The following is a 27,175-nucleotide window of genomic DNA, read 5'->3' on the forward strand; positions in this document are numbered from 1 at the left end:
AAAGTGCTGAAGGGATGTAGTCATTTAAAGGTATTATGAAGAAGGTCCAGTGTTGTTGAGCGGCAAGCACAGTGCTTGTCACTTGATAGATGGGTGTGGCTCGTGCAGGCAGTTCGAACCCCATAGCAGCTGCTGACACATACTTCCATGTGGCGCATGCTCCGAGTCCTGAGCACGACGCGCTGCATAGAAGGCGCGTCTTAGTCGGCCGCAACCTACCAAACCCCTCGCTCGATCACGGACGCCCGCACACCAAACTTCAGCCTCGTATGCATACTTGACAACGCTTCTCTGAGGCGTCATGGAGACCTGGTCGTCAGAAAGCCGGGCGGCGGTCCAGAATGCTTTCAATGAATTGCGCGAAACCATTAGCAAAGAGGCCCAGAACGGTACGTGCAATGACACGCCCTGACGTAATGGCACGCGATACTAGCTTGTTGAACAGAGCTCGAGCAGCGGCTGAAAGAAGACAACCGATCACGCGCACTTCTGACCGACGAGCTTGAAATACTGAGATCCCGTTCCGCCGAGGTTGATCGTTTGGAGGATGAAAATAGAAAGCTCAGAACGAAACTGCTGCAATTCCACCAACAAACCCGATCCACCGAGTCATCAAGAGGCAGCCCTCGTCCGAATCATGTATCGCGCGATCAGGCTACCAACACAGACTCAATGTCAGCAGTGACTTTTGAAAAAGGCAACGAACTGGAGCAAGTCTTGCGCGAGAGTCAAAAACTCCGCCGAAAATACAATGCTCTGGACCAAAACTTCAAGATCCTTAAGTCAGAGTTCAACAAAAGGAGGGACGAGAACAAGAGATGGGAGGAATACGCAACAAGCTTGGAAGCTAAAATAAAAATCCTTGAGCGGCCCGGAGGGGAGCCAGACGAGGACACGCATTCAACAGAAGCACTTTCAGAACCTAGCAGACCCCAGGCTGTGTTGACCCCGAGCTTCGCTTCAGATCCTGGAGCTGGTCCGACGACGACACGCGGCACTGAGGAAATTACCCGACATATTCCAATTGAATCCATCCCTGCTGCTGCTATTGCAGTAGACGAAGAAACTCAAGATCCGAATTCAGGGGACTCAACGGAAGAGGACACAACAGAGAGCAGTAAGGATGGCGATGTCCTTACTCTTCCACCACTGAGACAACCTCCCAAAACGGATTCCGATATTCGCATTAAACCAGAGCCCTCCTCTGACGGCCCAGTTATCGTGTCGGAGCGCTTTGTCGGCAAGAGGAAGCATTCGGCTGACTCTTCCGCCGAGCAGCAAGTACGACGCCGAATTAAGATTGAAAGCTCGAACCTTTCCGGAGGCTCTGTCACCAGCCAGCTTCAACAAGAAAGCATGGACCTAGACGAAGTTGGCCAGAAACTCAGTACGCCGAGGAAGAACAGAATGCTGCCCAATACTCCCTCCGCATCAGGACAGATGGATACTGGAAGAGCAAAAACGACCGGCCCGTTGTTTGTCAGACCCGACAACACCGATACGCCGACGCCAAGGAATTTCGACTTATCGGCAGTTCTGACACCAGTCAATCCTAATGCTCGTCCGGCGAGACCATACGAACTGAAGACTGTGGGAAAGCCCATCAAGAAAGGACTCACCCATGGCATAGAAAGCCTGGCCGAGGACGGACTCGCCTATAAGCACACAGGTCGGGGGGAGCTGGCCGGAGGGCAGTTTCGCACGCCTCAGCCCTCTGGTCGCTTAAGCACGCTGTTGAACATGCCATCTCCGGAGCAGGCTCCTGCCATAGTACGGTCAGCGCCGCGTCTTCGCGATACGCATAGGGCAGCGATCGATGATGGACCTCAGTTTCCTGACCGCCGGGAGCTACCATTCAATAAAGAGCGCCGGGAAAGACTTAAGGAAACCCCCGCTGTTCGAAAAGATCTCGAAGAGACTACGGAACATGGCACACCACGCGCACTTGCTCGGAACCGTAGCGGGGCTACAACGCCAATATCAGCAGTTAGAGGATCATTACGAACGAAACCCATGGTCTCCATGCGCCTTGAGGATTTCAAAGTGAACCCAAAGTTCAATGGTGGTTCGGACTATGCATATTCGGAGGTAGTCAGAGGCAAGGACGACAGAGCTTGTTTGCCTGGCTGTACTGATATGAACTGCTGCGGTAAGCAATTTCGCGCCATGGCACTTGCTCGGAGAAACAACGTCGAACGCACTCCAGCTTCAGACACCAAGTTATTCGAAGACTACCTCGGTGACAGAGTCACAATTACTCTGGGTATGTCAAAGGCGGAGAAAGACGAGTTGTGGATTGAAGCCAAGACATGGCAGCTTGCCAATGAATTGGGTAAGCATCGTCACCGGTATGCCCGAAGACCCTCTCCTCCGGGTTTCTGGAACGCGGATTTCCCTACCACACAGGAGGTGGATAATGAGAAGTCTGAAGCTGAGAAAAGGGAGAGGCATTTGATCCAGGAGAGGTATCGAGAAGCGATGAGGGGCGGAGGGCGTTGGGTGTTTAGGGACGAATGAAGCTCTATTCGACACTCTGTCATGTGCATGGCCGTGGCGTATCTTTTTGCCAATGGCTAAAGCCGGTAGTCCATGTGCTTCTTGAGGTAACGAAAGCTTCTCGGTTGAGTTGTGGTGGTCTTATTAAAGCGAATGGCGCAGCGTTTTCCCTCTGCCAATCTAGCATACTCTCAGATGACCTGTCTCTATCGCTGATCACACAATGAAGGGGGACACCGGCTCATGAACGCAGAATTCCTTAACACTATAAACAGATGATATGTGGCTACTTGGGGATCGGGTAAAAAGCTAGACCAACTGAACAGATAAGGGAGAATATACATATTGAACCAAAAGTTCAAGCAATACTCATATCAATGCTACAGTCTGTCATTGGGCCCCTCCGGTTCTTGGCCGTTGGTCCGTAAGCTCCTTAACCACTGGTTCCTATCATTTGATGAAGTATGTGCGAACATTTTCCTAATTCACCTCCCGGGCTTATTAGCTGTGTCGGTACTTGTTCGTGCACTCGCGTTAAACACTTAATCCACTGATCGCGCAGACAACCAAAAACGATCTCAGAACCTAAGGATAACTCATAGAAGCAAATTGCTAAGGGGCATTCCATCTGAGCGCGGAAACACGCTTGGTGTCTTACTGGATGTCTTGGTCATGGGCGACGAAGTCAGAAGCTGGTAGGGCTGAATATGATGGTCGTTCCATGGCTACTCTGAGGCATGGTCTGATGACTCTCTTTAAAGAGTTGATCAACGAACCCCGTATGCGTTTCGGCGATCAAGAGCTTGACCGAACTCACCTTGAAGCTATCCCGGTGAGACCGTCGCGAGTGGGGCCGATCTCGGGCAAATTACGGAAGAACATACTGAGAGTCACTCAGCGGGGATCACATTATGATCTGTGCGCGAGGCTTTCGGCTCAGCCAGGCAATTGCATTGCGCCAACAAAGCCCGGAGCCCGCTGCCCGCTAGCTCTAGTTGGGCCTTTCCCGCGCGCGGCTTAATTTTTTGTCATCTCCATTGGAAGCAACCGCACAGCTCAACTCTCGTCGCCCTGTCCCAGTCGACGACCTTCACCGTCGCCGCCTCCTTCGCAGCCCGCATTTTTCGCCTCTGCGCGGTTAATCACTTCTGAAGACTGACGCCGTTGCCCCGTTCGGCATTTGAGCAGAGTCATTTTCATCCGTCAGTTCCCCGCAAACCACGAGAAGGCGACACACGACCTGCGAGCGTTCGGAAGCATTGCCCTCGCGCATCCCACGCGACCAAACAACGTAATAATCGAACAACGACCCGACCACCGCTTCCCCTGTCGACGCTCCATTGCGATCGCGCCGACAACCGCTTCGAAGAAAGTCGAAGATACAAGGCAGTGATAGTTCCAGCCGTGGACGATCACTGCAAATACACGACTCCCAAGCCGGCAGGATGAACAATCGTCATCTGCCGGCTGGGCAAGCCATGCCGGGGGGTGGAGGGCCAGGAGGTGCTGGAGGAGTCGATATGGGTGGCGGCCCTGGGGGAGGCAACAGACGGAGGATGCAGCAACAACCGACGTACGCGCAATACCAGCAACAGCAGTACCAACAGCACATGCCCATGTATCCGAACTACATGAACCCCTACGCCGCGGCGCCGTACTACCACCAGCTGCCACATCAGTATCAGAACGGTGGCATGCCCTCTGGCTACATGCACTACCAGCAGCAGCAGCCCTACGTTCGATCACCTCAGGCGATGCCTCAGTATGTTCCCATGGCTGGCGTCAGCGTTCCCCAGCCATACACCCAGCCGCCTCAGCCGTCTCCTGCTCTGTCAACGCCCTACCAACCGCCTCCCGTTCCTACTGCCATGCCTGTCCAGTCGCCGCCGCCTCCCCCTCCGCCTCAGCCTATTGAGCCGACCCCAGAGCCTTCAGTCGTCACGCCTTCAGTGGTAGCCTCCTCAGTCGTTTCGTCTTCAGTTGTCACGCCTTTTGCCGAGCCGTTCCATCCGTCAGTGCCTGCTGCCCCTGCTCCTGTCTCTGCTCCGAAGAGTCCGGAGCTTCCCAAGCAGAACAAGGACTTCCGCGCACCAGTAAGTAGACATATAACTCCTCAGATGAATCATGTTGCTAACCAGCTCAAGCTCCCGTGGACGCCACCCGGCCAGGCGCCATTCCCGAGGAGAGCTCCCAAGTCAAGACGGCGGAGAAGATTGATGAGCGCAAATGCGCAAGACCTGACACTGCCCGTGGAACAGCATGAGGGCGCTTTGGAGTCCAACGCTTCAGCCACTCAACTGTCCGACAAGGCAGGCGCGGCGGAGGCGGATTCCAAGAAAACGGGATTCTGGAACCCCAAGGACACCGACTCTGAGAGCGCCACTCTCAGAGCGGAATCCTTGGCGTCTGAAACTCTTAAGGAGAGTGACAGGTCGGCGACCAGCGTGTCAAACATGGGTAGCCCCAAAGCGAACGCTCCTGTGACCCCCAAAGAGAGCACGAGACCTACGACGAGCTCTTCCAACGTTTCTGCCTCTCGCCCTGCTGTCCCCGTCATTCCTGTCGTCCCCGCTCTCCCCAAGAGCAGTCCCAAGGAGGCCAAGCCCGCCAGCATCAGCAAGTCCGCTGAAGAACGGAAGCAGCCCCCGACCCAAGAGACGAAGTCTGCGGAAGCGACGGAGACAGCAGGTTCTCCTGGTGTAGAGCAGGACAAGGCCGATGCTCAGCCGGCGGATCCTGTTAAGACGGCCCCGAAGATGTGGAGCGGTCTCTTCGCTGCTGGTACTGCTGCGGCTGCTGCCAAGGGCCAGCCTAATGCCAATGGCCCTGTTACGCCGGCGGCGACCAACGGTGCTACTACAAATGGGGATGGTGCGGTTAATGGAGGTGCCTCGAGCTTTTCTGCGGGAAACACAAACTCACTGGCTGCTGCTATTCAAGACTTCCGCGTCGGTAACCCTGCCAAGGTCCAGTTCATCGAGCCGAGAGGCTTGATCAACACCGGCAACATGTGTTACATGAATTCAGTGTGTTATCTTTGTCCACATGGCTGGTTATATTGCTAACAAGTACAGGTTTTGCAAGTTCTTCTCTTCTGTGCACCATTCTACAACTTTTTGGACCAGGTCAGCAAGAGGGCTGTCCATAAGTTCAAGAGCGACACGCCCGTCATCGACGCCATGTAAGTTGCAATGTCTGCAGCTAGGAAGGTTTGACGACTAATCTGTAACAAGGATCATGTTCATGAGAGAATTCCGAGTCATTGACGCAACCGACTCGGTCGAAAAGCTTCGCCGCAAGCTCAAGAGTGAGCAGCTGGAGCAGTACGGCGAGTCGTTCATTCCGGAGTTTGTGTACAAGGCTATTCAGCCTCTCCCAGCGTTTGCCAGCATGAGAGTACGTCGTCGTCCTCCTTTGGTTATATTGCCAGCTAATTTCTTTGCAGCGTGGTCACCAGCAAGATGCCCAGGAGTTCCTCGGACTGATTCTGAATGCCATCGACGAAGAGTGTGCGCAAGCCATGTCTGCGGGTGGCTTCACAAACGGCTCTGCCGAAGCGAGGCCGACATCCTCTGCTGCTAGCGCCGTCGAGTCCAACGACGGCGCGGACGGATGGTTCGAGGTTGGGTCTAGACAGCGAGCCGTCGAGACTCGCTCTTCTGGAGCCAGTTCGACGACGCCCATCACCCGGCTGTTCAGTGGACAGTACCGGTCGGAGCTTCGTCGTCCTGGCGTCAAGGACTCGGTCACCACTGAGCCCTTCCAGTCGCTGCAACTTGACATCGGCGCTCCTTACATTCACAACGTTGTGGATGCCATCAAGGGTTTGACGGTGCCGGAGAGACTTCAAGGCGATGCTACCCCTATGACGAAACAGACGCTAATTGAGACGCTGCCACCTATTCTTATCCTCCACCTCAAGCGCTTCAAGTTCGACACCGAGGGAACCACGAAGATCGGAAAGAAGGTTGGTTACCCGCTCGACTTGCAGCTTCCTGCGGAAGTACTGTCAAAGCGAAGACGCAACGCGCTTGTTGCTGAGGGCGCGCCCATGCCCAAATACAGGCTGATTGGTGTCGTGTACCACCATGGCAAGCAAGCCAACGGTGGCCATTACACGGTGGATGTGCGACGGCAAGACGACAACGAGTGGATCCGACTGGATGATACGGTCATCCGCCGAGTCCGCAGTGAAGACGTGGCCGAGGCAGGCGCTGAGGAGGATGTTAAGGAGGCTGGCCGATCCGGCCCTGCCTCCCGTGACGCCTCTACCAACCGGTTCGGTGCGATGGCCGACGAGGATGAAGGTGACGGTTGGAAGGAGGTCACGACCTCCGCCAAGGGTGGGGACAAGAGTGGCGAGAAGAAATGGAGCGCAGTCGCGAACGGCAACGGCTCTGCCCCCAAGGGCAAGCCTGCGAAGGACAACATCAAGGACAACAAGGTTGCCTACTTGCTATTCTACCAGCGAATCTGAGGTCCAGAAGGGTTGGGGTCAAAGACTGACAGAAAAACAGCGCGTTGACGGCGCGTGGGGATGGACGAAAGTGAGAGGCGGCGCTTCAACCTGTGGAGGCGCAGTACAACAGCCTTACCAAAAGATTGGAGTCTACAGAGCAACGACATCAGAGGGATAGAGGGGTGCCGTTACGGTATCGCGATGTTCTCCTATCTAATTTGACTATACACATCCACGGCGGTTTCTGTTGGAAGGATTTTTATTTTCAACAGCGGAAAAAGTTATCAGAGTCATCTGCAGAATGTCGTGGAGGCTTTCTTATGGCCGGCGGGTTGTCTGGACTGGCAGCGGTTCAAAAAGGGGTGCAGAGGGAGAAGAGGGTCACGGCTGAGGCGGGTTGGAAAAGGGGGGGGAGGGAGCATAGGTTGGGTGTGTCCCGGCGATCGGCTAAATTGGGAGGAGGGATGAGCCGATGTGAGGAAAGGGATGAGGGATGAAGAATCAATGAAACGAGGCATGGGGTAGAGTGACCCTGTAAAAATAAAACCCATTGATGAACCTGTGCGGTTTCGTTGCGGTGACGCGAGATGTGCAGGAGAAAACCCTCGTCGTGTGCGTGTGTAAGCCGCCGTCGAGGCTTCCGGACAGAGAGAAAGTGGGGTCCCCGTCCGATGAGGAGAGGGAATCACACAAAACCGCTCACAAGCCAGCGAGCGCTCACGCGACCCTCGGAAGGCTGGATTGACCAGACCGCACGACCCTCGCCACATTTCAACACTTATAGACCGACATCTAAGTTTTGAAATCCAACCGCGCCAGCATCTCAAAAGAGACGACAGCACGTCACAGCCCAGAGCCGACCACAATGCCCGCCCCGACGCAGATGCCGCAGTACCTCTACAAGATCGTCCCCGAGGCGCCGCCCGCGCCGCTGCCGGCCGAGTACCCCCTCTCGGACCTCGACCGGAACGACGGCTTCATCCATCTGAGCACCGCCGAGCAGGTGAGTCCCGTCCCGTCCGCGGAATGACCCCGCTCACACGTTTCGTGCGCCCCGTCATCCGTATGCCGTGAACGCATCCCGCCCTCCGCATCCCACTTCCTTGCCCCCCCCTCTCGCTCTGCCTTTCTCACACCGGCCCCCCACCTCATCTTCCAAACTCCCCAGCCCCGTCACAACCCAAAACACACCACTGACGACACGCCAGGTCCTCGGAACGGCAGACCGCTTCTTCTCCGGCTCCGCGAACCTCTGGCTCCTCAAGCTCCCCTACGCCGCCCTGGAGGAGCAGATCCGGTGGGACGATCTCCCCTCGGGGGCGGGCTGCTTCCCGCACCTGTACGGGCGCAACTTTGGCGCCGCCGACGTCGAGGACGCCCGCGGCTTCGCCAGGGGCGAGGGCCAGGCCTGGAGCGAGGTCCTCAAGGGGGACGCGTGGCTCTCGTGAAACCGCTGCAGCTGCTGCAAGTGATCCGCCCTCGTGTTGGAAACCGCCTGAGCGTTTCTGTAGACATGGTTGTCACGCGTGGGTGGGAGAAGAGGAGAGACTCGACACACTGGCCTAGATCGACAACGAGGACCTCACCTTCACGGAGACAGGAACGTCGCTTGGGAAAGAGGGCGTGGAAACTCGGGACGGCGCACGCGTGCCGTCAAAGCCAACGTGCAATTGCTTGCTATACAGTGTTTCTAATGCCTCATTCTGTCTTGCTCAACGTCAGACAATCGTCTCGGTCTTCTGCGCAACTTGATTTGGTTTCCGCCTCAGCTTTGGCTCTCATGACGCCAATGATGATAAAAAAAAATAAGAATAAAGGAAGCTTGGTATGCTTTTTCTCTCTTCGCATTCCCTTGCCCTCCCACATGAGTATAGTTCGTGGTAACCTCATCTCATAGCAAAACATGCAACGTGATAAAATCGTAGCCGTCGCCCCTCCCTGCCCACCGTCTTTGGCATTCCCCAGTCCCGCTTCACACCAGATGAGTAGGTGTTCTATCCTAGCCGAGGTGGAGGCTACAGAGGCTACAGGCCTATGGGGCGTCGTTTCCCAACCGTGCGCAACGTCAACTCGCACATGCAAAAGACAAAAGAAAATACAGCCTGGTGGCTGGTTTGTTGTAGTCGCTTCGTCATTCATCTATGATGACCACTTAACGTCCGAGCTTGGAGCCCTGCTTCGCCGCTTATTGGCCATGCTTGTCGGGGGAACTGGCGATGCCGCAGGTGCTGATACGGCCGATGTGTTTCTGCTTACGTTCTCCTTATTCGACAGGGAACTCTCGGACCTCACCAATGGAGGCTGTCCAGAGGAGCTACCGGGTCTAGCAAACGAGTGGCGGGGCAGTCTGCTTTTCCCTGACGATGGCCCGGAAGGCATGCTTGACGATATCTCACCACTCACCCGTCTGGGGATGCTCGTGGCACCGTCCCTGCTGCGTGGGCGGTAAAGAATGGCCTCCCGTTCCTGGACAGCCGTCCGCCGTGGGCTTGCAGCCACCTCAATGTACGCGCCGCTGGACCCTGGTGGTATCTGCGATAACCGATGGTGACGGGACTGCGGCTGTGTAGGCGTGGCAGGCATCGACATCGCATGGTGAAGTCCTGGAGGAGTAAAGGAGGATTTCCGCCTCGGCCCGGACCCCGATCGTCGAGATGCCACAGATCCAGAAGACCCATTCCTTTCCGAGGCGGTGTCGTAAAGCTCGCTCTCATTGTGCGCCTTCACCAACTCCGACGCGAGGTTGCGAACGAGCACAGCAGTATCCTTCTCTGCCAGCATTTGGATGGCATCGAACAGAGATCTGACTTGCTTGACGTTCAAGGAGCTGCTGCCGTTGCCCATGCCCAACATCTCTGGGTCGCAGGCATCCATGATATGGCGCACCAGACGTAGCAGGTTGAGTCTAACGACTGCCTTTTTGTGGCCCAGCCTCTGGCCAATGCCAGCAAACATTTCAGGTTTCGCAAGCGACCCTGAGATCGAAGGGCTTAGCCGCAGAAGCTTCAGCAGAGGCTCCAAAAGGTTGGCGTCAAAGGAGTTGAGCTTGTTTGTGTGGAAACAGGCCACAATTGCGTCTGTAAACTTCCCGTCCAAAAGATGGCTCTCAACCTTCGCTGTCTCTTCCTGAAGCCAGATAAAGATGGCATCCAGGGCTGTGACTTGCCAGTACTGGTCCGCCAAAAGAGAAACGTAAAAGTCGAGTCCCTTATTCTGCCACAGATATCTGCGGCCCTTGCTTCCCGAGTGTGCCATGTCGCACAGTATAGGCAATGCAAACTCTTTTGGTGGGCGGTCGGTTTGCATAATCTTCATGAGCAAGGGGATAATGCCGCCGACAGCGGCATCTTCCTGTCTCTCCTTGCTCAAACGGCATAGGTTGAACAGGGTGTTTAAAACCTGGTTAGAAATCTCTCGGAAGTGGTTGTGCCCCTTCTTCATGCTGTATCCAAGTACATCGATCAGGAACTCGATGGCGTCAGCTGTGTGGAGCGTTTCTATCGTCGTCGACAGCATCGACAGGTTCTTGATGAACTTGAGCATCGTGACCTGGTGGTTTGGCGTCATTCGTCGCAGGTCCTTCAATACGCCTAATCGAATGTTAGCAAGGAGAATCCACGTTGACCAGGGGCTGCCTCACTCTTCAACACCTGCCTGTCAGCGACAACCTCCTTGACGTAGTTTTCTGCCTGGGAAAAGAGGTAGAAGATGTTGACAATCCGGCCCTCGATGAGCTCGGAAAGGTCGTCTCCGCTCTCCTCGTCAAGCACCCTGTGAAGTACCAGGGCAAGCGGATACAGAATCTTGCTTCTCGAGAAGATTCGGCAGAAATCGTTCTTCGGAGTAGGTCCCTGAAGCTCGAAGACGTTCCAGATGCCGTTGACGCCGATTAAGACAAGATCTCGGGCATCGTCAAAGTCCTCATCCAAAAACTCTACAAGAACATTCAGACCACCGGCGCTGACAAACATCTGCAGAGTCAACGTGGAAGTCTGGTACATCTGGCGAACAAACGCGGCTGCTTCCAGTCTGATTTCGTTGGAGTATTGGCGGGCTGAGAATTTGGTAATGATCGGGATGCCACCGACGAAGCACAGATTCTCCTGGATCTCGACATCGTCCAGAATGATCTGTCTAGGGTTAACATCTCGCAAATTCCATATTTGATGAGGTATCAGGGGCTCGACTTACAGTATTGACGACCTTCAAAAGTGATAGGATCATCTGTTGCCTACTCTTGACCGTGCAAGGCTCGAGTATTTCCAGGATGGGCAGCAGACCATGAGCACTCAGAATCAAGTCTTTGATCTCGGAGTTCTCCCACAGTAAGGCAAACTGCATCTGTTAGCCACTTTCTCCCAGAACGCACGGGATGTTCTCACCAGATCTTCGGCCAGCTCGCAAAGTTTCTCCTCACCCTCTGAAGTTTTCAGAGAGCGAACGAGTTCTTCGACCTTGCCTGCTAGTCTCGCGTGTCTGTCCCTAGCAATGTTTGCTTCCAAGTCCATTTCGTCCCATCCAGGATCCATGGAAGCAAAAGGGTCATCTTCATCCTCATCATCGCCTAGCCAGGAATTGTTGGAGTATTTCGAGAGCACCATCAGACCGCCATCCTCTGAGCCTCTATCACTCTCTTCCCTCTCAGTAACTGCATCCTCGGGTCCGAAAATATCGGAGAAATCTTCGTCGCCCTCATCTTCAGCAAATTTCTGGATCTCGATGGACGACCTAGTCCTTCGCATCGGGCGGTCCGGCAACACAGAAGGTCGCAACTTTGCACTAGGCGGCCGTCTTGAGCCCCCTGGCACGGGTGATTGTGTTGAACGGGGTAAGCTCGTAAGATCGGAAGGATGGAATAGTTGAGGAGAATCAACCTGACTTCGTTAGCAAGAGGACGACCAAGACTGAACCAAGGTGTCAACATACCTTTTTGACAAAGGGGTTCAGTCCGTTGTCATTGAAAACACTGTCGTTTTCAAGGAAAAGATCAGAGTAGTCTTCGGTGTTTTGCTCTCTATATGCCATGTCCGGAGGAGCAGGGATCTCAAACTTGCTGGGGCCAAGCTGCGGCTTGCTGGAGGATTTGGGCCGGGAAGCATTTCTAGAATGGCCCGTCTTCCGCGGGCTGGACTTTGGAGGCGACTGTTGTTGTTTCATGGGTTCTGCGTACTTGTCGCTCTTCTTGCGGGATACGGGACGAATGGTTTGTTCCTGAAACTCGAAATCGGTAAACTGCCGAGGCCCCTTGATCGTCAACAGCTCCCCCTCAAAATCGTCATCGTAACTCTCCGAATCATTTCGAGGGTCTGTGATTGAAGCGAACGCTTTGAGTTTATCGGCAGACAGCAGACCACCAAAATTGTCCTGGGGCTTCAGGTGAGGCAAGTGCAGTGCACTTGGTGAGATGGCCGTGGCGAAATCGTTGTCCCAGTTGTCATCGTCTAGCAGCATGTCAACACGCGCCTCCCCAGCCTCCCTGATGCCGGGCGATACTTACTAGCAAGCTCAGGAGATCTGAACGCTTCGGGGGTTCGTCTCGATTTCGCGAGGGCCAAAGGTCCCTTGGGCTGGGTGGTCAAGCTCGGCCGCAGCGGTTCGTTGGCGCTAAATCTCGAGCCGGGATGGCCTTGCATCCCAGTAAAGCCGCTGTCGGAACCGGTGGACGCCCTAAGTGAGGTCTCGGAGGACTTGAGGGCCTTATTCCACTGTTTTACTTCCTCCACCGCTTGGCTGAAATTGGCTGGGGCCTTGGAAACGGGTGCGTCGCTTCTTCGGCATCCGATGATCCACGCATGCCGTAAAAGTTTTCTCGCCGTCACTCTCAGGTTGGGGTCTTTCTGGAAACATTGCATCAAGAAATCCCGAGACGCCTATGAGGTGTTAGTCATGTTTACTCTGACACATAAAAACAGGGCACCAACCGGTGAGATCCCCTCAGGCAATGGCGGGTGGTCGTCGTTGACAATGGCGAAAAGCGCAGGCATGGCTGCAAGGTTGTGGTAAGGCGGTTTGCCCTGCAGCAGTTCAATGACCGTGCAACCCACACTCCAGATATCAGATGCAGGGCTGGCGCCAGAGAGTTGAATGATTTCAGGTGCCATCCAGTAAGGTGTGCCGACGACCTGGGCCTCTTTGTCCTGCCCACCAGCGAGTGTGCTTGTCGAGACTCCAAAGTCTGCGAGCTTGACCTTTCCGTCCTTGGTTGTAAGGATGTTGGCGCCCTTGATATCCCGGTGAATGACTCCCTGGTCGTGGAGATACTGCAGGCCTTGCAAGACCTGGGTCGTGTAGACGCCGACCAAGTTCTCGGGGAACTTCCCATATGACTTGCATATTGAGTGAAGAGAGCCGTTCTCGCAGTACCTGCGCCCGTGTCAGCGATTATGTGAAGGAATGAGGGCTTGACCTACTCCAAAATGATGTTGAGACAATCGGCCGACTTGACGAAGCCGATGTACTTGACAATGTTGTCATGCTAAGCACACTGTCAGATGAGGCGCCTCGCAAATCCTCTGGCTCGGACCACCCACATGCAAGTTCTTTAAAAGATCGATTTCAGACTAGAAACGGTCAGTCTCGGCTGGCCATCAGTTGAGCAGATGCCCTGTGAGCAGAAGTGTACCTCGATCATGCGCAGCTCGCTCTTGGGCAGATCAGCGAGCTTGATCTGCTTGACTGCGACGGCCTCGCCGGTTCCCCAATTGAAGGCCTTGTAAACAGACCCAAACGCTCCCTTTCCTAGGCACTCTCCTAATCGCTGTGTTGCAGAAAACCGTCAGTCATGCGTTCCTCACAAACGGTTGCCCTCCAGATCCCTAGGGAAGGCCCAATGGCCGTGTATACGCACGTAGTCCTTTAAGCCCGGGTCCTGCAGCGCGGAGCTCTCTCTGGGGCCTTGTTTCTCTTTTCGCGGCGTGCCCGGGCCCCTCTCGCGGGAGGCGACCACGGCCGCCCTGCCGTTCACATGGTACTGGCGCTCGACGGAGGAGGAGGCCGACGAGGGTGGCGACGGGTTAGGCATGGCCGGCGGCGGACGGGCAGCCTGGCGCAGGACCAAGCTTTTCACTCTCGATCGGGTTCAAGGATTTCGCGGGAGCCCTCGTAGGGCGGAAGCTGTTCTGAGGGAGGGATTGGATCGCGCCAAAGTCGACAGAGGAGCGGTCGGGTGGAGGATCGTGAGACGGCAAGCGGGCAGCGGTTACGGCAAAGGTGAGGAGGGCGCGCTGCACATTGCCCGGCGGCAGGACGGCATGCCAGTCAAGTCGCAGTTCGGGGGCTTGTGTTCGCTCGTTCGGGTCGACGTGTTTTCGCAGAGAGGGTCGTTTAGTCCATGGAAATCCCGTTGAGCATCGGCGGGAAGAAAAAAGAAACCAGATCGAACGGCGAGCGAGGGACGTATGTAGGGCGCGCGACTCTGCGGCAGGGCCAATGCCAAATATTGACACTGACGAACTATGCCAACACACACAGGCACACACACAAGACACAAGGAACTCGGGTGGGCCAGAGGTGTTCCGGTCTGCAAAAGAACAACCGTCCTCTGTTTCGTTCGGGATTCGCGGGCAGGAGAAAACAAGAGGAAGCCCGGCGTTCCTCTCTTTCGGGGTTTCACGGTAACTTGTGTTGTCGTCAACGACGTTCGGTCTGGTCTGGTCTAGTTGATATGCCAGTCGGGCGGCGGAGGGGTTCGGGTCCAAGTAAAACGAGCGGCACTGGGCGGGCGGGCGTGGTTCGGTAGGGGGGGGAAGGTGCGATGATGTCGTGGAGTGGCTAAGCTAGGGGTGCCCAGGGAAAACAGACTGGAGAAGAAGGGGCGTAAAGCAGATGAAGGGACGGCAAATCCAAACAACAACTGAATCCCTTGGAGAAAATAATAATTTTGGCAGTTAATGATGTGCGAGTTCACGTTGACACGCACACACGGGCCAGAGCAGGGAACGGGACGAGACTCGCTGCTGCTGCTGCTGACGCGCCCGACCGACAGTCGCATCTGGCTCTTCCAGGGACGTTCGCTGTAAAAAAGAAAAGGGCAAAAAAAGGGCCAGGTCCCGTCAGATCGACTTCAGCGGTCAGCCCAGTAGTCTGCGGTCTGTGGTCAGTGGTCAGGTAGCCGCAGGGCAGCAATGACAACGAAGCACCTACCACCTCATCTCACTTCACGCACCACGAATGCCACTTGCCCGTCCCCATTTTCCCATGTATTGTTCATCACTATCACTCAGGACCCTGGTCAAACCCTCGCTCGATCGGTGCATTGTCACGATGACAGGGCCAGGCGACAAGACTCGAGACTCGATGCTCTGTGCCGGGATTCATGCCGACCGGGCTGGCTGCGACCACTGATGAGGGGCCGGAGCGGGGCGCCGAGTGGGCTCTCGCAGTGGCTAGGCATTATGTACATAGTACGATGCCTGGGTTGCTGAACAAACGCCCACGACTCGCGCTAGCTACGCTAGAAGCTCTCCCAGGCCGCTCCGCCGGCGCGCTAAGAGACACCCGGCCTGAACCAGAAACAAAAGAACGGGCTTCACCTTCCAGTCCACAGTGTCATGGCGGAAAATCAAGCCCAGCTCCTCGGCTCCCTAGTTGATCCCTTGGGTTCATCCGTACCTACCCAATTCACAACGGAAGCGAGTAGAATAAAATAAAAAGTCAATGCGAATACACACATCTTACCTTGTCTAGCTCAGACACGTTCCGCGCCTCTTGGCCTTCCCCAGACTTTCCCGACTCGGGTCACGGCTTGGACAGAAAACCACGTCACGCCCGACCAGGCGCCCGTCCTCCCCAAGATGCATTCCTCCGTCACGGTCTCTCGAATCTTTGGAATATCAAACACTACCCAGTCGCCCCCCCAGTGGCATCCTTCAATCATCCATTATTTGCTTGAACCGCAACTTCACCGTAGTAACGGCGTGACAGTGTCTCGCCTAAAGAGGTCAACAAAACCCTGGCTTGCCCGTTACGGATACCTACCCCTACCTCAGCTCCCCTCCCTTCCTCTGTCCCCCCCAGCCCAACCCCCCATGTTCAGGACAGGGCCACCGAGTCCCCTCTAATTACGTCTATCCCTCTCAATCACCCACAGTCACCAAACCGACGACAAGCAAAAAGGACACACGGCCAGCAGACAAGGGCAAAGGAAGAAGACGACGCTAGCCGCCGTACTTCACTCGCTGATCTGCGCGGGAACGGCCTGCCCTACTGTAGGACCCCCTGCCCGGAATCGTGACATGCCAGTGGCCAGCCCGGCGACCTGCATCAGCCCAAGAGAACCGCGCCGCCGCCGCGAACGTCTGCGCCAGGCACGAAGGAACCGTTGTTGTCGTTATTGTCTTCGTCGGGGACCTGCCAATGTCAACGTCAAGCGTCCCATTCGTATCCTACAGGTCCTTCCCCCGAGATATGCTGCTGACAGTGCTGCGTAATGAGAGGAATGACAGAATCAACAATGCGAAATGCCACTTCCACACAGTTGCCCCGTCCGCATTCCTCGAGTGTCCGAGGGCGGTCACTCCATGTCCCAAGACAACAAGGCAAAGTCGTGGAACAGGATCTCCGTCACAAGCTCGTCGAGCGAGGTCTCACTACTTTGACTAAGACACATGGTCATCACTTTCTACTTTTAGCGCCCACTAGAGGCCGATCGCGTGTTCACCAACGACATGCCTCGACTTCACAACAATCAATAAACAAGTGCTCGATGAGAAAACAGCCAACGGCCAGTTCATTTCATGCTCGTCGCCGTTGTCCTCAGAATGCCGGATCCTCCGGTCCATCCAAGAAACCCCCTTTCGCCAGTATCCCGTAGAAACTTGCTAGTAAGGAAACACCATCACTCGTAGCCGCAGGCTGACCCCGGCCCGCTCCATGAATACACATGTTATACAAGCGGCTCATGTCACTGCATGGCGCCAGCAAACCCAACAATTCAGCGCCCGATCCATAGCAGGCGTATATCCCCTGAAACGCCAAATTCCCCTATCCAAGTACGATGCCTTTTCGAAGGCTTTTTCTTTCATCAGCTTGCCTCTCATTACTCACGTGAAAACGTGAGGGTGGCTCATCCATGGCCCTTTTCATGATTCCTCTGGCAGAGTCCGGCTAAGTCCGGCACCTGCCCACCACTCATCGGGAATGTCTTCCCGTCGTGCGAGGTTTCGAACAATCATCTGCATTCCATGCAGAGCGTTGTCATTAGACGTATGGTTGTGGCTCGACGGAGTCTCCTCATCGTCACCATTGCCATCCCCCTGGCCGCTATTGCCTCCTACCTCTTCGCTGGAGTCCCGCACGATGTGATCCAACAGCTCCGGGAGCGGGGTGGGATCGCGAGTAGCGATCCGGTAATGTCGAAGAAGCTCAAGTCGTCGACGAGTTCGCATTTCCTCGTCGTCTTGGGCGTTACGGGCAGCGGGAGTTATGTCTGCACGTCTGTATGACAAATCGTCTCGCATGTATGACAGCCTGCTCGGGTCGTTCGCGTCCAGATCGGCGACGAAACGCCGGTGTCTCGAGGGATAGTTCATCGTCCAGTGCTCTGGCCAGCCCCGGCTGATGTGCAAGTCTTCCTGGCCTTCGTCGTCAGAATTATCGAGACCAGATTCACAGGGCTGCTCGAGAGCCTCTTCCGTCGTTTCAGGTCCGGTGAGGGAGGTGCGCGATGATGCAGCAGCACTCTGCGACTGCGATGCAGAGGCCGATGCCGACGCTGATGCCGAGGCAAAGGACGATCCAGCACTTGGGGGCTGCGGGTCCGGCGTCAGCGTAGTCAGTAGCGTGTCCCACACGCCATCTTCGTCGGGGCTGAGGCTTCGGTCACGGTCGCCGAGTCCATCGGTCAAGGACGATTCGTTCGGTTGTCCAGTGGGACGTATCCGACGGATGCGCTGATGCAAGGTCGGGGGTCCTACTCGCGAATCTACGCGCGGTCTCCGTCCAGAGAACCTGGCGGAAACCGAGTGCTCGGGGCTGCGGTCGAAACGGGCCGCAACTGGCGGAGCAGGCTACTTTGCACGTTAGTTCTGCAGTTCGGTTCGAGCGAATAAGTAAAGGAGCCTACCATCGACATGCGATCGAGTTGCGCGCGACGAAATCGTCGACTGGAAGGGTAAGGATAGATAGCAATGCCGTCGACCTGAGGCCTTTCAGGTTCCTGCCAGCTGGATTGCTCTTCACCAGCCGGGGGAGTGGCATTGGTCCGGGAGGGCTGAGGCAAGTTCTCAAAGGCCCAGCGTTCGCCGAAGAGGGAGATCAACCGAGCTTCGCTGGCTTCGGGACCCCGCTCCACAGCCCGACTCCTCATCTCACGCAGCGCATCACGTAGCTCGGTGCTCTCGGGAGTGGGTGCGCCCCGATCCGGTTCCGTGGGCGGCATCGTCCGTGGGGAGCGGCGGTGTACGCCTCCGGCGGTGGCAGATGGCCAGATTCGATCCATGGATAGCGGGCGCGTGGGACGGGTTCGGGACCAGGAGTGGGGAAGTTATCGCGGAGCAGTGCAGCGCGGCGTCGGAATGGGCGAGAGTCCAGGTTGCGACGCGCGCGACGAATAGAGGAGCGAGCATGACGTGTGGACTCGGATTTGTCGCCGATTTGAGAAGGAACATCCGACTCGATGGGTGCAACGAATAGACTACAGTTTGGCGGATGTGAGATTAGCGGGGGATGCGAGGGTGAAGCGTAATGAGGCCGTCGGCATCAATAGCGATTGCGATGCATTTCGGCGTCGACGCGATCGAGATTGCCATTGAAGACTGTAGGCACTTTGCTTATATGAAAAGGCGGACGGCTTGTGATGGACGAAAAGGGACGAGATGCATATGAATAGAGGCATTGAGAGCGGTTGCGCGACTGGGCGGGCTGAGATTGAGCCACCGTCCGACCAGGCGCGGCGCAAAGGGGGATTGCAGCGCAAGCGCGGAAGGCACAGGGGTGAGAAGAACTTACGGGAGTCCCATCTTGGCTGACTTGTCGCGCGCGAGATGGATGAATCAACGACGCAGAGAACGATGGCTGATTGAGAATATCGAATGGGTCGCGAGATGGACTCGATAGTTGTCGAGGTAGAAACGGGGCCGCGGTTCCGTGTTTCGCGATGGATTCGCGATTGCGCGAAGCCAATATAGCTTTTCGTGGGGCGGAAGGCGGGCGGGAGAGAGGAAAGGATGGGGTCAGTGACAGGAACGGGGCACTGGGACTGGACGTGGATTGTCGGTCAAGGACGAAAAAAAGACTAAAGGCAGACACCGGGAACGGGATTCAAAAAAGGAACAGAAGGGAAAATGGGAAAAGCGCGGGTCTTTGGGGAATAGCCGCTTTACTTCTTTTTTGTGAGTGGCTGGCCACGCCATCCTGCCCCTTGTTGCGGTCCCCGAGCTCCTTCCCCTGTGGCGCTGGCTTCGAGAAGCAAGTCATCTTTGTCCAATCACGGTCACTCTTCGGCGCATGGCGAAGAGTGGAGAACTCGGGGAACCACTCGACGTGTGGCTGAAGCGGCACTTCGATGCGACTGCCTTGTTCACGTCCGCGTCGGGCTTTCCGCGATAGGCGTGGCTAGGGGAATCGCTGATGCGAGGTACGTACCTTTTCCGCTTTCCTCTTGCCATGCGAGCTCCTGGTGTTGTGCATGCTTTGGCCGCGTGGGCTGCGACTCCATTAACGTTCGGGTCCGGAATGCGCAAAACCATTCGCTAGCAGCATCCGGCGCCGGATGCGACATCGAAGACCCTGAAAATCCAAGACCCGTTCATCACCAGAGCATTCCAGTGACTCACTCCCACCACAGGTGCCACTTTCTCAGGCATCTCCTTCCGTTGCCCGGCGACGGCTCCCATGTCTGCTGACGTTTGTTCGCCCCAGAGCCGAGAGATGGTTGGCGATCCCTGGGCCTAACACTCATCCAGAGCCACGCTTTACCCCAGACACCCCAAGACCTCGGCAAACTCTATCATGGCGATGAAGGGCATCAGCCTAGGCCTGCACCGCATATCCAGGGCCCTCGAGGGCGTTCCACAGAAGTGGGATGCCATCCACGTCGCCGGAACCAACGGTAAGGGTACTACCTGCACATACTTGGCGGCCCTCTGCAGGTCCTTTGGCATATCAAACGGCCTCTTCACCTCGCCTTACCTAGTTGAGCCGCGCGACGCCATCAAAATCAACGGCATCCCTGTCCAGCAGGACGTCTACAACGACGTCCGACGGAGGATTCTTGATGACGAGCAGGCCCGGCTAGCGCAAGATGCGTTGCAGGAGGCCCTTACCATCTTCGAGGTGACCACCCTCATCGCCTTCGGCATCTTTAGCCGCGCCGATGTGCAGATGGGCCTCGTCGAAGTTGGCCTTGGCGGGCGACTTGACTCGACGAACGCTCTTAAGCGGAAAAAGGTCACCATTATCACCAAGATCGGCCTCGACCACCAGGCATTCCTCGGCAACACCCTGCCCGAGATCGCCAAAGAGAAGGCCGGTATCATGATGTCCGGCGTGCCGTGCGTTGTTGACGGTAGCAATCCGCCCGAGGTCCTCGAGGTCTTCCGGCAGCATGCAGCAAGCGTCTCGGCGCCGCTGCATCTCACTACAAACCAGACTGGTCTCCTGGAGACTCTGTACCAGTCGGAGTTAATGCCGCACCAGGCCCAGAATATGGCATGTGCCATTACAGCTTTTCAGCTTGCTTACCCGCATCTGAATCTCTCCGTGGAGAAGGCTCTGCCGATCTTGAAGGACGTCGCACACCTGGGTAGACTGTCCTGGTTGGAAGTTGGCGAGAAGTATCCGTCACGGAAGGGGAAGCCAATTCTCATTGACGGTGCTCATAATCCGCAGTCGGCAGAGACACTATCCACATTTGTCGAGCGACGCCTACGGAATGCAGACGAACCTGTTACGTGGATCGTGTCGGTCTCCAAGCAGGACGGAAAAGATGCTGGAGGTATGCTTCGCACTCTGTTGAGGTCTGGTGATAGTGTCGCCTGCGTACCCTTCTCCAAGCGAGAGACTATGCCCTGGGTTGAACCCTTGCCGCTCGACACATTGAGGGAGATGGCGTCCAACGCAGGCGCGAAGGAGATATTCACAGGTGAAGGAGATCTTGAGGCCGCCACTCAATGGGCTGTAGACACTGCGAGAGATGGACCTATTGTCTTGACTGGAAGTCTTTACCTGGTTGGCGACGCCTACAGGATCCTATCCTAAGGAAGGTCTGAATCAACTATATATATAGAGAACCCACTGAAGTACAACGCTCAGTCGTGCTAGGAGATTTATAATTTTCCAAAATTCCTGACATACACATTTACAGTTTGAGTTCTGATATATATAATATCCCAGTGGCTCTCACTACCTGTGACGACCTCACCCACCTATCCGCGACAACTTCCACAACATGGATGGAGTATACCAGATTCTCACCGCCACTGCATCACATGATCCACAATAGCCCGTCTGATGCGCAGTAATTGGCGAGGCTTGATGAAACGCTCATTCATATAAACTCATCCAACACGCCTTTGTTCGTGCCATTAACCAACCCCCGCCATGACAACCCCCGCCAACCTCATCATCGTCTGCTGCCACGGCATCTGGACCGGCGGCCCCACACACGGCCGCGCCGAGTCGGAGTGGCTCATCGCCAGCTTTCAGGCCGGCGAGACCCCGACGTTCATCGAACACATCAAAGCCGGATTGACGGAGCTGCGGGACGACCCGGCTTCCGTGCTCGTGTTCTCGGGGTAAGCTCAGCCTTCCTCACCGGGTTCGGGCCATTGATGCTTCTCTCGTTGATACCCCACGTGTCATTTCACTCATTGCTTGCACTCGTCACCTTCCCACACTGCTCGTATCAGCATTCACATTTCCCAACCAATTGTGACTTCACGAGGAAAAGACAGACGCTAACAATCCCCTCACATAGAGGACCAACACGCAAAGAAACCCGCCTCTCGGAGGCAGAAAGCTACGCCAACCTCGCCTCTTGTAACGACTACTTTGGCATATTCCCCTCCTCCCCAGACGCCACCACTCGCTTCACGTCCCGCATCCACACAGACACCCTCGCCCTCGACTCCTACCACAATGTCCTGCACTCCCTCCTCCTCTTCCACCGCCTCCACTCCTCCTGGCCGCGGACCCTGACGGTCGTCAGCCACGGCTTCAAGAAGCCGCGCATCGTTGACGGCCACTGCGCTGCCATCGGGTTCCCGCTCGAGAGGGTGCGCTTCGTCGGAATCAATCCGCCAGGGATGCAGGCTGCTACCGACGTGAAGGGAACGGCAGGCGAAGGTCAAGGCAAAGCGGGAGCTGTCGCTGGCGTGCAGCGTGCCGTGGACGAGTGGACGCAGGACCCGCACGGCGTCGGGCCGAGTCTGGCTGGGAAGAGAAGGGCAAGGAACCCCTGGGGCCTGGACGATAGGCTATTCACGAGCGAGGAGGAGAGGATGAGGAGTGGTGTTGTCACAAGGATTGTAGACGGCCACGAGGCGTTGGTGGAAGACGCGAAGAGACCGTGGGCTTATTATACTCCTTAGGATAGACCGCAATACAAGCATACCTCTAAACCCTCGGGATATTGTAGTTACTCTTTTCTAAACGTGGTCCCATCACACCAATATCTCAAATCTTGGCCTTTCTCTCTTCACCTCCGTGACCGCCGTCCTTTTCAGCAACAGCATCAATCAAAAACCTCAACGAATCCTCCACCATCCCCTGGCTAAACGCATGCCCGACGCCCTCGTATACCTTGTTCTCAAGCGCCACACCCTCGTCGGCATACCATGTCCCCAGAGCCCCGGCGAAAAACTCAACAAACGGCTCCGACATCTTGTACGGCACCAACTTGTCGTCGGCACCGGAGCACACGAGAAACTTCTTGTTGCCGAGACGGAGACCGTCCAGGACGCCGCGGAGACGCTTCCTCTCGTCTTCCGAGAGGCTCTCCGCGGTTGCAGGAACGGCGCCGGTGCCGAAAAGTATGCCCTTGGGGTCGTGCCGGAGACACGATGCCACCAGGTCCGGCGGGAAGTCCCTGCTGCCGAGGAACGAGGCGCCATCGTCTGCCGCGGAGAAGGTTGCCAGCTTGGACTTCTTCGCACGGTCCGACAAGAGGGCTTGTTCACCGAGCCGTTAGTCCTCACCTCCACACTGTTATCGTCGTTGGTCGTGGGAATGCGGCACTCACCCATGTAGTCAGGACACCCGATAATCACAACCCCGGCCGAGACCCTCTCCTCCCTGAACATCGTCTGCCACGCACTGTGGCCGCCCAGGCTCACGCCCAGCACGAGATTCTGATCGATCTTCCACTCGGCGACAGCGCCTCGTTGCGCGAGCTCCAGCTTCAAATACCCTTCGACGACATCAAGCAGCGCCGTGGTATCGCTCGCCATCCCCGATACCATACCCCACATGTCGAGAGCATGCGTCGCGTTGCCCTCGCGCCACGAGTCGCTCGCTGTCGGGGACACGGTCCTGGTGCCGTGGTTCTGCTGGTCAAAGGCCACGGCGATGAGTGCTCTGCCACCGCCTGCCCCATTCCCGGATCCAGACCCAGCCGTGGACGACGTTTCCCCCCACCGCGAGATGACCCGGCTCGCAAAATCCGCCATGTCCTCCTTGGCGCGCAGGCGCGGGTGGTGCAGCCATAGGCATGAGACAACCGACGCCCGCCGCCCGACGAGCTCCTCGAGGCCGTAAACATCGCAGAGAAGACCCGCCATAGGGAGCGTCGTCTTCGAGACGTCCGGGGGCGGGGTCGCCGAGCCCATTGGGTTGTTCGTCGATGCCATGTTGAACAGGTACCGATATATTTAATTTAATTGATGGAATCAGCAGACTATGCAATACACCGTGTTACTAAGTTGCCCAGCAGATATTAGGCAGTGGGTGGTGATGGTGGGCTTACCTTAGGTTGAGGTATTAGGAAGTGGATGAGTGAAGTCGAAGTGTAAGTGAGTTGCGGGTGTGAATTTGCCGAGGCCCCAGAAAAGACGGAGGTGCGAAGGAGTCGAGCGTCAAGGTGGGCGCGAGCGGCGTCATAGCCGAGCAACTCACTCAGAGCCCATCCGAACTCCAACATCATCCTATGTATATGTACAGACGCTCCAAGCAACTTAAAGAAAACGCATTAACAATTGATCCTTATGAAGCGAGCCAGTTGAAGTCTCGCCCTGATGAGTTAACCACCAGGAGAAAGTTTGGCACCGAGAACACAAATAGAAATGATTTCCAAGGCCATCAATTTAAAAGATGAGTTTCCTAGTGTAATATGGAAAAGGCCGGGCAGTGGCAGCACCTCCCGAGCCGCTTCCGTCAAAGTTCCTTGAAGTCCTTCTGCAGAATCCACAGTAAAAGAGTTGCCATTCGAGCATGCAGACTTCCCCCCAAACGCCGTATTTCTGTGCCTTCCCTACCCCCTTCCGTGTCCTAGCCCGTGTCGTTACGACCTATGTACGTTGATCGATCAGTTTTTGTTTGGCCTGCTTGAATAGGCTACACTCATTAAATCTTCCTAGGACGCAGGTTGACCGCCCGCGCCCTCGCAGAATGGATCTGCGACCACTTCGCTGATGTTGGATGACGAGGGTCTTAATCCATCTTCCAATGATTTGTCAGACCACCGTCATGGTCCTCGTTGCCCAGATACAGCTCAATCGCGTACAGGCTCATTGTCGCTGCGACATTCGTCCAACGCCAGACGTTGCCGCCTGGATCGCCCCCTCTCAGAGTCCAACCATCCGGTCCGTCGTTGGTGGAGAAATGTTGTAGGAGCAAGCTCGTGTACATGGCGATGAGGATAGACGGCGAGAAGTAGGTGATGATTCCAAGTAGCCAGTTGGCTGCGTCTGACTCCTCAAGAGACGGCTCTTCCATGAGAGCACGAGCTCCAGACTCGCGTACCGCAGGGATGATGCGGGTAGCGCAGTAAAAGACAAGAAGTCGGAAAGCGAGCGAGATGATGACGGACGGGGTGATGGTCTGGAAAGCGGCGTAAAGAAGACTGAGAGACGAGTGAACGGCGTGGGGGAGAGAGCCGAGCATGTGAAGCAGGGTCGAGTAAGATGCCATGATGATGGGCGGCAGAGGCGGGAAGTCAGGCTGAGACGACTGGTGTTGGTCCGCCTCGGTGGACTCGGAGGGGAGGTAGTCAGTGAAAATTTGGTAGACGCAAAGGACAACGTATGCGAAGAGAAGCGACGACTCGACAGGATTCCCGCGGCCGCTGCCTATGCCGTACGCGCAGAGGAAGAAGGCCGAAGTCATGGTGACGCCAATCAGAATCGCATCGGAGTTGTCGATGTAAGGAAAATGGGCAACGCGCCAGAGGAAGTAGACGGCACTCGCAAGCACGCTGCCAGAGATGACGAGCAGGACGATCTGTTCTGTTGGTCAGCAAGTCCGTTGTATAAGTGCATGCGATTCAACTTTGCACGGCCCTGCCATCACCGAGGCGTTGGTGACAGCTTGGGTCTCACAAAGTCGAGGACAGGGAGGGGTTTCGACGTACAATCCAAGTGTCACTTCGTCCTCTGTTGACCAGCCACTTCGTGATCTGTCCGGCGGCCTGGATGACAAGCAGAGTGCAGAAACCCTCGAGAAGCTGGAAGACCGGACTCGAGTACCTCAGGGTCTTATCCCAACCACCCAAGGTAATGGTCTCGACAACGCCGCCTTCGCCAAACACCCACTCACCCCATGACGTCGACTTGGAGGACGTGAGTCCTTGCAACGTCCGCTCCACCCAGTTGGTAGCCCCGGCATCGACTGCGAAACGACCGAGGGCCCAAATCAGCAGGCCCGGGATGACAATCCACTGCGAAAGACGGAGGATGACGGAGATGGCCCATCGAACGCGCGACTCGGCGGGGGTGACGACGGCGATGGCCGAGTAGACAAAGTAGAAGCCGCAAAGGGCGAGACTGTAGGCCAGGCCACTATCCCTGCCGCCGACATCGAAGGCGACGGGTATGGAAAGCACTATGCTCAGCAGGAAGATGGCACTGGTGACGATTCGGAGGAACCACCACATCGGCGCGACGAGCTGGCTTGCTGGAGCCGCGCCGACAGAGGGGTTTGTTGCTGACGATGGCCGGCCACCTTGGACGGCGAGGCTGCTTGGTAGAGATCGACCGAGGAGAGCGAGGGAGAGGCGGCCGTGGAGTTGTCGCAGTCCTCGAGAGGGTCGGGCTGAGGTTGATGGCGGAGGGATGGAGAGAGCACGCGAGAGCCGACGACGGAGAGGGGACCGAGGGTTGGAGTTTGTTTTCAGGGCAAGTTGGATCGTCTCGTTTCGGGTGTCGATGACTGCGGCAGAACCGTCGAGGCGTACAATGCACAACTTGGAGAGGAAACCGCTGTCGCGTAAGAGAGCGTGGGTTGCGGTCCAGTTGCAGCGGTCGGGAAAGTGGCCTGGGTGATTAAATTCAACCGGGAGATTTTTGGACGAGGTGGCAGGAAGCGGACCCATGGATTGGAGCTTGGGCTTATCGTTCAAGGCGGCTGCTCGCCTAGTTCTTATCTTCACGTGGCGCTGCCTGCTAAGGGACAAAGACCCCCCCGACCTAAGGGAGGGAGTGGGAGTGAGCGGAGGTACCTCTGTAAGCACTTTAGGTAGGCTTGTGAGCGGTGAAGCTGCAGTTCTCAGGCTGATGCGATGTCAAAGCTTCCCCCCCGTCTCGTTTCTTGCTTCTTTCTCGGGTCCTCGCAGACAATGAGGACAAAAGGTGCATGCTCTACTGCTTTGGCAGCCAACAATGAGACCATGATCTGCAACACATGAGGCCACAGGCTGCATGCAACTCACATGCAGAATAAGGAGACGGAGAAAATAATTGAATTTGGTGGGCGAGGAGGACAGCTCTCAGGTCGCGTGCCCCTATCGCAGGCTCCTCCAACTCGATTTCCAGGCAAGATTACCAACAGGTCGGGCCCAGGTCCTAGCAGGGCGGCCTCTGCTCTGGGACCATTGATGAGATCTGGACCTGCCGAATGTGGGCAAAGCCTGGAATCATTGCAGCGGTTATTGCAGCGTTGCAGTCTCTCGAAGAGGCGTCCCTGCAGCTAAACTACGGCCTCCACTTGTTGAGGTGTTGGTGCAATTCTAGGCCCATCTGATATCATCCCTGCTCTTGGCTCCTCCGTGCTTCTCCATCCAACCAGTTGAGCTCCAAGTTGTCTGCATGTGACAGCCAATCATGGGGCCTCTCCGCACTTTGGCTCTGCTTC

At 56.2% G+C, this 27,175-nt stretch overlaps 8 protein-coding genes across 8 annotated transcripts; 5 read left to right on the top strand and 3 right to left on the bottom strand.

Moving 5' to 3' along the window:
* Positions 1-301: 301 nt before the first annotated feature.
* On the top strand, positions 302-2,517 carry ColSpa_05096 (uncharacterized protein; the record flags this gene model as incomplete). The annotated part of the gene is made up of 2 exons (XM_049271308.1): positions 302-389; positions 446-2,517. 2 exons carry the CDS (start codon positions 302-304, stop codon positions 2,515-2,517), a joined length of 2,160 nt encoding a protein of 719 aa, XP_049127265.1.
* A 1,457-nt stretch (positions 2,518-3,974) lies between these two features.
* On the top strand, positions 3,975-6,973 carry ColSpa_05097 (putative ubiquitin carboxyl-terminal hydrolase 8; the record flags this gene model as incomplete). Its single annotated transcript, XM_049271309.1, has 5 exons — positions 3,975-4,589; positions 4,635-5,522; positions 5,571-5,677; positions 5,730-5,892; positions 5,942-6,973. 5 exons carry the CDS (start codon positions 3,975-3,977, stop codon positions 6,971-6,973), a joined length of 2,805 nt encoding a protein of 934 aa, XP_049127266.1.
* An 847-nt stretch (positions 6,974-7,820) lies between these two features.
* ColSpa_05098 (uncharacterized protein) lies at positions 7,821-8,403 on the top strand (the record flags this gene model as incomplete). The annotated part of the gene is made up of 2 exons (XM_049271310.1): positions 7,821-7,958; positions 8,164-8,403. The coding sequence occupies 2 exons, from the start codon at positions 7,821-7,823 to the stop codon at positions 8,401-8,403; spliced, it is 378 nt and encodes a 125-aa protein (XP_049127267.1).
* An 8,631-nt stretch (positions 8,404-17,034) lies between these two features.
* Positions 17,035-18,332, bottom strand: ColSpa_05099 (uncharacterized protein; the record flags this gene model as incomplete). Its single annotated transcript, XM_049271311.1, has 2 exons — positions 17,035-17,961; positions 18,018-18,332. The coding sequence occupies 2 exons, from the start codon at positions 18,330-18,332 to the stop codon at positions 17,035-17,037; spliced, it is 1,242 nt and encodes a 413-aa protein (XP_049127268.1).
* Positions 18,333-19,903: 1,571 nt separating this feature from the next.
* Positions 19,904-21,151, top strand: ColSpa_05100 (putative dihydrolipoyllysine-residue succinyltransferase component of 2-oxoglutarate dehydrogenase complex, mitochondrial; the record flags this gene model as incomplete). The annotated part of the gene is made up of 1 exon (XM_049271312.1): positions 19,904-21,151. The coding sequence occupies one exon, from the start codon at positions 19,904-19,906 to the stop codon at positions 21,149-21,151; it is 1,248 nt and encodes a 415-aa protein (XP_049127269.1).
* Positions 21,152-21,493: 342 nt separating this feature from the next.
* On the top strand, positions 21,494-22,482 carry ColSpa_05101 (uncharacterized protein; the record flags this gene model as incomplete). Its single annotated transcript, XM_049271313.1, has 2 exons — positions 21,494-21,687; positions 21,870-22,482. 2 exons carry the CDS (start codon positions 21,494-21,496, stop codon positions 22,480-22,482), a joined length of 807 nt encoding a protein of 268 aa, XP_049127270.1.
* An 85-nt stretch (positions 22,483-22,567) lies between these two features.
* ColSpa_05102 (uncharacterized protein) lies at positions 22,568-23,739 on the bottom strand (the record flags this gene model as incomplete). Its single annotated transcript, XM_049271314.1, has 2 exons — positions 22,568-23,061; positions 23,133-23,739. 2 exons carry the CDS (start codon positions 23,737-23,739, stop codon positions 22,568-22,570), a joined length of 1,101 nt encoding a protein of 366 aa, XP_049127271.1.
* Positions 23,740-24,538: 799 nt separating this feature from the next.
* On the bottom strand, positions 24,539-25,979 carry ColSpa_05103 (uncharacterized protein; the record flags this gene model as incomplete). Its single annotated transcript, XM_049271315.1, has 2 exons — positions 24,539-25,327; positions 25,458-25,979. 2 exons carry the CDS (start codon positions 25,977-25,979, stop codon positions 24,539-24,541), a joined length of 1,311 nt encoding a protein of 436 aa, XP_049127272.1.
* Between the last annotated feature and the right edge of the window lie 1,196 nt (positions 25,980-27,175).

The sequence above is a fragment of the Colletotrichum spaethianum genome (genome assembly GCF_022836535.1).
Source record: "Colletotrichum spaethianum MAFF 239500 DNA, contig11, whole genome shotgun sequence".
NCBI classification, from domain to species: domain Eukaryota; kingdom Fungi; phylum Ascomycota; class Sordariomycetes; order Glomerellales; family Glomerellaceae; genus Colletotrichum; species Colletotrichum spaethianum.